Here is an 11563-nt window from a genome sequence, read left to right as displayed (position 1 = left end):
CGGCCCGCGGGGCGCGCCTGCGAGCCGGCGTCTGCAGCCCAGGCCCGGCCTGGACGGGCGGGAATCATCGGGCGAGTTAGCCACCGAGCACCGCGCGGGCAAACACGAGTCCCGGTGGGAGCAGAGCTGAGCGGTGACCGAGTCGTCCTGGCCCTGCAGCGTGATGAGGAAGGAAGTTTGTGCTGGGGTGGGGGGAGGGTGGTAGGGGGAGCTGGGCATCCCCAGCTCAGGTAGGAAAGTCGGCAGAGGATCCCAGGCCCAGAAGCTGCTTCAGAGCAGAAGGGACATGGCTTCATGGCTTGAAGCCGGTGTGGCAGGGACCCCCCACCCCCCCAGGGCGTTGGAGTGCAGGGTGGAGAGGGGGACAGAGGGAATCCGAGAGAAATCTGACACCGGTTCTTGGTTGGTTTACTTCTCAGCACTGTGGAAAGCCATGGAAAGGCTGTAGGAGAAACACATAGCACAGTGATCGGATGTTTGTTGTTGGTGTTTTTAAGTGCGCCAGGCTGCCAAATGGAAAAGGGAAAGTGGTGGAAAGTCGGGGCTGCTTAGAGGGTGGGCGTGGTCCAAATTGATGCTGAGGAGATTGGCCTCAGACCCTGACCCTGGAAGACAGGGTAGGTGGATCTGGAAAAGAAATGGAGCTTGCATGCTGCTGGCCCGCCCTGCCAGTCTCCCGGGCTCCTTGGAGAGTTCAGGTGACCAAGCTACAGCCAATGGAAGCTAGCAGAAGTGACAGGTGCCAATCATGAAGTCCTGCCCTCATAATACTCCACCTGTCTCCCCTGTCTCCTAGGGCAAAAGAACACCCTGTTTGACTTCTCCTCCATTGTGTTGACCCCCTGAGATTTCCAAGTTGGCTCGTCTGCCACTGAAGCTGGTATTATGCAGACACATAAAGCAACAGGGCTTGTGGAGGGTCAAGGAGATGGCTCAGCGTGGCCCCGATGTCTGGCCTGAGCAGCTGGGTGTTGGAGAAGTCTTCCATTGGCCCCATACCTACTATCCCCAGCATCAAGAGGATGCTGCCCTTTTCAGAATGCTGGAGGGGGTGGGGTGCTGGCATGGAGGCTCGGGCAGAGCGGCGGGCAGCCTTGCCTTCAGCTGCCTGGGCACCCAGACTTCCAGGGTCTCTACTGCAGCCTTGACACGCATTCCCAACTCCCTCGACTGCTACAGCTTCTCTCCCTGCAGCTCCTTCCCCTCGCTTGCTCCTGCCTAAGCCATCAGCTCCCTGCATAAACTCTAGCTTGACTCCTCACAGTCTCTCTCCGCATCCCATCCAACAACCAGAAACTGATTGCTCACCAGAGGCCAGGCACTAGTGAAGCATCCTACATGATTTCCTCCTCCTCCTCCTCCTCTTCTTTCTCCTTCTCCTTCTCTTTCTTTCTTTTTTTTTTTGGGGGGGGGGTCCAGTCGTGGGGCCTGAACTGGGCCTGGGCGCTGTCCCTCAGCTCTTCAGCTCAAGGCTAGTGCTCTACCACTTGAGCCACAGCGCCGCTTCCGGCTTTTTTCCTTATGCTTATGTGGTGCTGAGGAATCGAACCCAGGGCCTCAGGCATGCAAGGCAAGCGCTCTACCACTGAGCCACCTTCCCAGCCCCATCCTTCTCTTTCTTTATGGGTCTTGAACTGAGGACCTGGGCTCTGTCCCTTAGCTATTTTGCTCAAGGATGGCAATGTGCCACTTGAGCTGCAGCTCCACTTCCAACTTTTTGGTGGTCCATTGGAGATAAGAGTCTCACAGAGTTTTCTGCCCAAGCTGGCTTTGAACCACAGCCTTCAGATCTCAGCCTCCTGAGTAGCTAGGATTACAGGTGTGAGTCACTGGTGCCCAGCTGCACAGGGGAGTTAAAAGCACGGATGACATTCAACTACCTGGGTTCATAGCCTACTTTAGCTGATTACAAAACTTGGGATGTCTCTGTTTCCCCATCAGTTGAATGAGGTTAAAAAACCTTTTTATATCACGAGGAACTGCAGTGGCCAAAGAACGCCCTACCCCCAAAGACGCCACATGTATCGCTGGGACCTGTCAATGCATTCGGCTGCATGGCAAAGGGAACTAGAGAACCCGATGACATAAAGTGGCTGATTGACCACTGTAGGACCAAGGATGTCACAAGGTCCTTGTCACTGGAAGGAGGAGAGCCAGAGAGATGGAAGAGTGATCAGGACTCAGCCCGATGTTGCTGGTGTGGAGGAGAGAGAAGGGGCCACAAGACAAGGTAAGTGGGCAGCTTCTGGAGAAGGCAAGGGACAGGATGACTCCTCAGAGCAGTTAGGGAACACTGACCTGTCAATACATCTTGATTATTGAGCCTGGGAGACTCATGCATGGAGCCAGAAGGTCATGCATCTCTCGTGGGAGGCAGCCCTGTGTGTGGTCATTGGTAGAAGCAATAGGGAGGAGGAGATGGTGATTGTGAGGATTTGTGAGATGGTGGATGTGGAGCCCAGGGACTTGTGGAGGAGCTGTAGCTGGCATCACAAATACCACAAGTGAGTGGTCGTCTGGGCCTGTGTCGGACTCTGCTGTAAGGCAGAATCAGGACTCAGTGCTTAGAGAGGGGGGCCTTGGGCCTCTTCTTCCCCTGAGAAGCAGACTGGCAGCGCAGTGGCTCAGAAGCAGGGCCCTGGCACAAGGGTGCTGGCACAGCTGCCTTGGCCTTATTTTTAGTAACGACATCAGCAACTTTGGTTTTCTGATTTGTCTCAGTTTTCAGAGGGCCAGAAAGCTGGGCCGAAGTCTCTAGGTAGGGGGAAGGGAGTGAAGCTGGATCTTCAGCCCAAGAAGGGCCTGGGCAGAGTCTGTGGGGTCATGGGAGTGGATGGAGCAGCTAGGTCTTAATGGAAAGGCAGGCCTCACCTGGGGGAGAATTTCTGAGGGCCTAGTCATGAGCACAATCAGAAATGTGGGTTTGAATCGCAGCTCTTCTACTTTCTAGCTGGATGTTCATGAACAGAATACTTCTCTGTGCCTCGGTTTCCCCATGTGAGAAATAGGATGATTCTAAGATACTAATGTTCAGTGTTGGAGCCTACTGAGGATTATAAAAGCCACTTTCCAGGTGGCTCTGAACTAGGTAGCTGTTTCTTTCTTTTTTTTTTCCTTCTCATCTGTCTGCCCACAGGTATCAGGACTTCTTGATCCAGAAGCATGGGCAAGACCAAAGCTCTGTAACCCTGTCTGTGCTGTGGATCTTTACAGCATCACCATGGCAACTGTACACAACCACCCAGGACCATGAGGAGACCCTGGCTTGTCAAGTTCTCACAGGCGGGTTGTGACTGAGGCCGGACTTGACCTCTGGGGGCTGTCTGGTTTCCAAGGTCACGGATGCTGCTCAGCCTCCCACGGGCTCTAAGACCCTCACTTTCCTCCTTTCTGACATGGCTCAGGCACCTTAGCAGGTTATACTTCCCCTGCCAGGTCTGTGAGGATCCTGTGACATATAGATGAGAGGTACTTATCAAGTGTGCCTACTGGGGGTGGGGGAGCTGTCTAGCCCTGCCAGGCAGGTGACTCTGCCCTGTGTTTGGCGTTTTGGGTTCAGCAGCTCTATTTTAAGCCAGGAGAGGTTAGAGTTTTGAGGATGTGTGTTTCTCAGCTTGGAAAGTCGTCAGCTGAGCAGACACCAAAAACAGAAACACCCCGAGCAACTCCTCCTAGCTCCCCTCCATCTGCCACCTCCTCTCCCTTCTCCTTTGGGGACGTGAGAGGATCTAGTGATTTTCCTCTGACCCATTGGGCATGCTAGTATTACACCCAGGACCCCTCCACAAGGCCTGGAGTTAGTTCTTCCAATGTTCCCAGGTTGTCAAAGTTGAGGGACCACTACAGAATCCCCAGCTGGGTCTTGAGCAACCTTCAGATGGTGTCATATCCCGTCTAGCTCTGTGAGCCAGGAAGGCCTGGCCATTCCCAGCCAGAGAGAGAACTGTGAGACAGGGACCCAGCCCAGGCCGTCGCAGTTAAGAAAGGACACGGGTCTCTAAGTGAGCACACCCAAGTTCCACCTTGAACACATGACTTTACTTCCTAGAGCCTTAGCATTCCCATTGGTGACCCAGGGAACAGGAATATCCGCCCAGAAAGACAGCTGCCCTCAAGATCAAGTAGACATGTGTGAAGAACTATTCCGTACCTCTCCCGCCCTCCTTCACCCTATTTCTTCTCTCCCGTTTTCCACACTGTTTACTCTGCAGGCCCATGGGGACCTTAAGGGATTGATTTTTATAGTCAGAATATAGTTCAGTAATTTTCCAGAGAGCCAGAGGGCCCAGAAATGTTCCCTGATAAGATCTCTCTCACTTTCCTGTGAAAAGAATGGATCATTTAAAATGCTGGGTACATTAGCTATTTACTCCTTACCGATGGCAGCCGTGGCCTGATTTATCAGGCAAGAAGGAAAAGACGATGCCCCCTCCCCGATTCATTAAATATTGCTATTGGTAGGAGTGTGGAGTCTTCCAGAATGTTGTGGGCATTGGATGACCCACCATGTGGTTTGAAGAGCCTAAAGAGATCGGACGTTCATCACCCCATGTCCAGTGTGGACATGGGGTCCAGGACAATGAGGGTACCATCTTGGGGACAAATGACAATAACATGTCATTCACCCTGGGCTGGATGCCTAATGTAGATTTGTGACCACTGACTTGGAGTCACTGAGATATTAAAACCTGTACTAATCATCAATATATCATGCTATGGTAATCATTAATTATTCCAAAACAATGTCTTCCAGTCATTTCCAGTTTCTGTTTATTTAAAATGGAGCAAGCAGCTAGTGCTGGTGGCTCACGCCTTTCATTCTAGCTACTCAGGAAGCTGAGATCTGAGGATCCCAGTTCAAAGCTGACATGAGCAGGAAAGTCTGTGAAACTTTTATATCCAATGAACCATAAAAGACCAGAAGGGGAGCTGTGGCTCAGGTGGTAGAGCACCAACCTTGAGAGAAAAAAAAAGCTAAGGGACAGTGCTCAATGCTCTAAATTCAAGCCCTAAGTACCGGCACACAAAAAAATAAAGAAGGAAAGGAAAAGAAAAAGGAGAAAGGAAGAAAGGAAGGAAAGAGAAAGCAGGAAGGAAAGAAGAAGGAAAGGGAGGATGGGAGAGAGGGAGGGAGGGAGGGAGGGAGGAAGGAAGGAAGGAAGGAAGGAAGGAAGAAAGTAGGGAGGGAAGAACAGATGGACCCATATACACTGTGCAGCCACGTGAGTGCAGTATCCCTCTGGGTCTCCTGCTTATTTCTTTCCTGATCTTTTGTAATCATTTCTTCCACACCCAATTTAACAGTATTTTTTTAAGCGACGAGTCTTTATTGACTTTTCATGAAAAGAGAAATCTCTTCCTTTTGCACTCCTATTTCACCAGCTTATAGGATATCTAATTCAATTGCCTCCTTACAATAAAGACCACAACCGGCATAGACTAGTTTGGAAACAAACTCAACGGATTGTTGGCGAACATGCCCTTGGTATGGGCAGAGAGCCAAAGGGAACAGGGTGACTGGGAGGGGCCTGCTAGCCAGCAGCGGAAGTGTGGCATTGTGTCAACACAGAGAGCACTGGTTAAATCGATCAATGAAGAGATGTCATGGCCACACTAATTCTGGAAAAGACTCCCAAGTGTGGAGCTGTTTCTGGAAGACATCTCCCCAGCCAGGCACTACATTTCCCAGCTTCCTATGCAGCTACACGTGGCTGTGTGCCTATTCTTCACCAATGGAGTGGACTGGGAGTATCACCTGCAGGCAGGGGATTAGGATACAGGTGAGCTTCTCCAGCTGTGGCTGCAATCTAGATGCAGAGAACCCTGAAGCCCTGGGGAATAATGGAGTCACCACGTAAGTCCTGCAGACCATCACATGAAGCCTCCACTAGACCACAAACTCCTGCTTGGCCTGTTATAGCAGCTAGCATTACCCTGCTTAACATACTTAGCAAATAGGGCTGTGGTGAGATCAAATCAAATGACAGCTGTGTCACAGACTCTCAGATGGGACATTTCTTATGGCATCAGATTTCCAGCAGGAGCCCCAAAGCCTAGAACAAATACAGGATATTAAATACCCCCATATCCCAGAAGCTACAAATTCACACCTGCAGGAATTTTCTTAGGAACACAGTATTCATTTTCCTCTTCCTCTTCCAGCCCTCTCAGCCTACATAAAGAAGTCAAGGTTAAGGTTCTAAAGTTAGACAACTTCTGTTTGACTATTGTGTCCACAACTTTATAGCTGTTGGACCACTCTGTGGGCCTTAGTATCTTTAAGATGCCATTAATAGCAGCATTTACTAATTATTAACAGCAGTAATTATTAATAAATATTATTAGCTGTTGGTGAAATTAAATAACAACACAGCCCAGTGCCAGTGGCTCACACCTGTAATCCTAGCTACTCAGGAGGCTGAGGTCTGAGGATTGAGGTTCCAAGTCAGCCTGGGCAGAAACATCTGTGAGACTCTTATCTCCAGTTTACCACCAGAAAAACTGGAAGTAGCACTGTGGCTCAAGTGGTAGAACACTAGCCTTGAGCTGAAGAGCTAAGGGACAGCATCCAGGCCTAGAGTTCAAGCCCCATGACCAACAAAATAACAACAACAACAACAACACAGTATTAAGGTGAAGGGTCAAGCTTGACTTAGAGAATGTTAATTGGATAGTGGAACTGGACAGAGAGGCCTGGGCAGGAAGGAGGGATGTGATCCAGGATGGACCCAATTATGTGAGTTCGTCACCAAGTTTAGATTATTAATGAATTGAGAGATTCATCAGTGATTGCATCTTTATTCCCACTCTTTCTTTTTCTTTTTTCTTTTTCTGTTGGGTGTGGGTTTTGAACTCTGGGCCTGGGCGCTGTCCTTCAGCTCTTCAGCTCAAGGCGAGCACTCTGCCACTTGAGCCACAGTGCCACTTCCGGTTTTCTAAGTGGTTTATTGGAAATAAGAGTCTCAGGTCTTTCCTGTTTGGGCTAGCTTTGAACGGAGATCCTCAGATCTCAGCATCCTGAGTAGCTAGGAGTACAGGCGTGAGCCACCAGTGCCTGGCCCAATTCCCACTCTTTCTGACATCTAACTTTTCCTTTGATTATGCTTGTAGATGACAAAGTAGTATTAACAGTACCGATCTGTTGCCAATAGAAATCACAGATATTTTCATATCACTTGGAAGTTGTTGCAGATATCTCTAAGTACTGTTTATACGGTCACTGCATTGGAATTGTGGTAATTAACTAGATCTTGTGTCTCTCGTTAGCAGTGAAGCACTGTATCACATGCTTTAATTTTTTTTGGTTAGGATATTAATGTTGATTTAGAGAAGAGGTTTGGCTTTGTTTTGCATTTTATAGAAACCATTTCAAATCCCTGACTGCCCTTCTAGAGAAGGGGTGAGTTCAGTGCAGATGTCACATTGAACTTTAATCATGGCAGGCACAGAGCAGGTATCAGGAAAGGAAGGGAGGCTGTAGATGTAGGTCATTGAGAATGCTTGAATAGCATGTACAAGTCCCTGAATTTGACCCCTAACACCATAAGAAAAGAGAAAGAGAAAGAGGGTGGGGGAGGGAGAGGAGAGAGACTTGAATGGGATGTTTCAGGAACTGAGAAGTTTGGGGGGCTTAGGAGACAGAGAAGGGCAGTCCTTGAGGTGAGCAGGGGTTTAGAAGTCAAAGTCAGTTCCCTGGAAGGAGAGGCTACTGAGAGGCTAAAGCAAAGATGAAGAGAGCTATCTGAGCTCTGAGATCTGAGCTGTCTTGATGAACACCAGCAGGGACAGTGAATGCTCCATGATTTAAGACCAGACCAATGTGCTGGAGCCAAGTGCAACCGGGTTTCCCAGCCCACCTAGACATGATCAGATTCTCCCTGATGCCATAATTCATTGCCGGGGCGGGGGAGAGGAGAGACACAGAGAGACATAGACAGAGAGATAGACAGAGAGACAGAGACAGAGAAAGAAAGAGGGGGGGTTCCCTGATTTGGGGCCAAACCTACATCTGATTAAATAATACTTGCTTTTCTGAAGCCAGCACAAGCATGAAAGAAAAGTGTACCATTTAGAGAACTACTAATAAACTTCCCTAGATGTTGTGTTAAAAAACATTAAAGCCACTCAGCAGCAGAAAAAAAAAATTCTGGATCTAGCTCTATCACCAAGGCCTTTGCCTTGCCCCAACACCGGCTGCACTTCTCCATCGCGGCCACAGGGGACGGCAGTGGGCTAGTCTCCCAGGCTTCCTCCTGGCCTCTCCGCAGTTCATGCACGTATGTGCCCGCTAGTGGGCAACAGTACATTGGTGTTCCTTTCCCAAACTCAACTGAAGCCAGGCTCAGTACTTTGACAGATTTTCTAAGAGGTAGGAGGTTTGGAAAGACACCAATTTCTAGGCCTTCATGTCTAACAAGTTTCCAGGCTATGGGTTATGCTCTAAATATGGGCACCAGCCTTTGAGAACTACTGAAGTTGGGGTTGGGTATGAGAAAGGACCTCTGGTCCACATGAGAACTACTGGGAAATCCTGAGACCAGAGCTCTCAATTTCAATTTTTCAATGACACTACATATTTACTCTTTGAAGCCTCATCAAAACCCCTTTTCTTAAAAAAAAAAAAGATAGACATGCAGAGTACCAGTGCCTCATACCTGTAATCCTAGCTACTCGGGAGGCTGAGATTTGATGACTGAGGTTCAAAGACAGCCCAGCAGGAAAGACTGTGAGATTCCTATCTCCAATTAGCCATCAAAAAGCTGGCAGTGGAGCTGTACTTCAAGTGGTAGAGTGCTAGCCTTGACTAAAACAATCTCAGGGACTGATAGCACCCAGGCCTTGAGTTCAAGCCCCAGGACTGGCCCAGAAAAAAAAGTTATATTTTATTGGAAATTGACAAATTATAATCACATATATTGATGTGATGCAAAGTGATAGTGTGATATATACATACAATAGAGGATGACTAAATCAACCTAATCAACCTATCTGTTACCTCCAAAGCTGAGACTTTTTGATAATGACAGCATTTAATGGAAGGGAAGGGAAGGGAAAAGGAAGGGAAGAAGGTCCTGGGTTCAGCTGACCTTTTCTGGTAAGTGTGCTTCTCCAATTCCAGCCTCAGTTTCTCCTCTCTGGAATGGGGGATCAGCCTGGTTTTCACCTATGATCTTTGAATGGATGACCTTGACCCCATACCCCCTCCTCTTGACACACAGAGGGCCTCAGCTCCTGCCTTCACATCACTGTCCAAAGAATTGCAGAGGCCCGCTGCCCTTTCCCTGTGCCCTGCTCTGGGTCTCTTTCCTCCCTGCCAGGACCCCTCTTCTGGATGAGCTCACAGCCCCCGAGCTGGCTTCCCATCTATGTCCTGGCCTTGTTTTCTGGGTGGAAGCAGTTACTCACGGAAGCGTCCCTACTTACTGTTGTATTTATGCGAAGCTTGAACACAGGCAGAACTCACCCAGATGAGAGAACTCATCTTAGATGTTGCTGGCCAGGAGGAGGGGACAGGGCTGGCCTTGGGAGCCTCCAGAGACACTGGGATCGAGGTGTAGGTCTCACGTTTGTAATAACTCATTCACCCATGAGCTCATGACTTGTGTGTGCAACTGTGTGGGAATTACATGTACAATAAATTCAGTTTCAAAGAAGAAATCCCCCCCTTTTCCTTTTTCTTTTTGCCAGTCTTGGGGTTTGAACTCAGAGTCTGTGGACTCTCCCTGAACTTTTTTTTTTTTTTTTGCTCAAGGCTAGCCTTCTATCACTAGACCTCTACTTCTGCCTTTTTGCTGGTTTATTGGAGATAAGAGTCTCATGCACTTTCCCACCCAGGCTGGCTTTGAACCACAATCCTCAGATCTCAGCCTCCTGAGTAGTTAGGATTACAGACAAGAGCCACCAGTGCTTAGAAATCCCCTTTTGAGTAAATACAACGTTTTCTAATTGCCTGTTTGGCTCCTGATAGAAACACAGGTAGACTATGAAGGAGGATGTAAAATGCCTCTCTTTGTGTTGTTTTGTTGTTGTTTTCCCCTCTTTGTAACAATAAAAAATAGCACACCAAACAGAATGACACACTTGGCTTGGTTTATTCTGGGCTGGGCTCAGCCTCGGGGCGGGGCCTTCATATGCCCTGCCTTTCTCCCCATGGGCGGGCTCAGTGTCTGGCTCATTGTAGGGTTCGGCAAGGATGGTGTTAGAAATACCAAGTAGGGTTCGCTGATCTTTCTCTCTTCTGGGCAGTGTGGTTTTGTCTTGTGCTGTGCACAAATAATTTCACCACTGAGTTCTGCCTGGTGATGAGGGGACCAGCACAAGTCCATACCTGCCTTCCTTGTTTGGGGGTGACTTTGCAGAACCCCTGCTGCAGCCTAAGTGTTAAAGTGATAGTCGTTCATCTCTGGCCTGGGGAAGCGGGGGAGGGGGGTAAGGTGGGAAGGGGGGTGACAAAGAGAAGACTCATCCATGAGCTTGTGTGACAGTGCTGTGTGCAGGCCAGGGGTGTACCAGGAAATGCCAGAAGCCCTGTCTAGCCTTTCTTAGGCAGGATTAAAAGGGTGGAGGTGGGAGGGGGTATGTCACATGCCAGTGGATCCTAGCTACTAAGGAGACTGAGGTCCTCAGATCTCAGTTCAAAGCCAGCCCAGGTAGGAAAGTCCCTGAGACTCTTTATCTCTAATTAACCACCAAAAAGCTGGAAGTGGAGCTGTGGCTCAAGTGGTAGAGCCCCAGCCTTGAGTGAAAAAGCTAAGGAACAGCACCCAGGCCCTGAGTTCAAGCCTCAGTACTGGGAAGCCAACAAACAGAAAAAGAAGGAAGGGGTGGAGGCTGGTCCTGGTCACATGCCCGTGTGGACCTCATGCACACAGGGCGTCTTGTTAGCGTTCTTGCCCTGCTGGCTCTGGGTGGTGTCACCTGCAGCCAGGATTTGGGCAGGTGCCATCAGCTCTGGGTCCAAGCCTGGGTACAGAGTTGCCTGCTGGGGACAGGGGTACCTCATCTCCATCCCCAGCCAGCTCTAGAAGGCACTGTGGGTGGGCTGTGCCCCCTGGCTGGTGGGCAGGGCCTGGGCAGGCACAGGCGACGCTGGGTCTCCAGCTGGCAGAAACGGTTCTGATTGGACACCCGGGTGGCCACGCCCAGCCCACAGGTGGTGGAGCAGGGGCCCCACGCTGTGCTCCATTCTGGGCAGGAGACACCAAGGGCTGAAAGCTGGCGTCCTAGGGGTAAGAAAGTGGAGTGAGCACTTTGAAGGTAGAACTTGGCAGCCACAGCTAACCTGATCAAGTTATGCAGCCTATCTGCACCTTGGTGCTTTTTTTCCCCTCCCTCCCTCCCTCTTTCCCTCCCTCCTTTCTCTCCTTCCCTCCCTCCCTCTCTTCCTTCTTTCCTTCCTCCTTCCCTCCCTCCATCCCTCCCTTCCTTTCTTTCCTTCTTTCCTTTTTAGTTCTTCCTCTTTCTTTTCCTCCTCCTCCTCCTCCTCTTCCCTCCCTCCATCCCTCCCTTCCTTTCTTTCCTTCTTTCCTTTTTAGTTCTTCCTCTTTCTTTTCCTCCTCCTCCT

General features: G+C 49.7%; 1 protein-coding gene across 1 annotated transcript in view; it reads right to left on the bottom strand.

Moving 5' to 3' along the window:
* Positions 1-10840: 10840 nt before the first annotated feature.
* Positions 10841-11563, bottom strand: part of Wisp2 (WNT1 inducible signaling pathway protein 2) — a 25632-nt gene continuing 24909 nt past the window's right edge. The window contains exons 7-8 of the mRNA XM_013010714.1: positions 11032-11248; positions 10841-10978 (exon numbers count right to left, since the gene is read on the bottom strand). Coding sequence (XP_012866168.1) covers positions 10841-10978; positions 11032-11248 — 355 coding nt within the window. The remainder of the gene's footprint in view (positions 10979-11031; positions 11249-11563) is intronic.

This window comes from Dipodomys ordii, unplaced genomic scaffold (genome assembly GCF_000151885.1).
Source record: "Dipodomys ordii isolate 6190 unplaced genomic scaffold, Dord_2.0 Scaffold13, whole genome shotgun sequence".
NCBI lineage: Eukaryota > Metazoa > Chordata > Mammalia > Rodentia > Heteromyidae > Dipodomys > Dipodomys ordii.
This window is presented reverse-complemented; position numbering and strand designations above follow the sequence as displayed.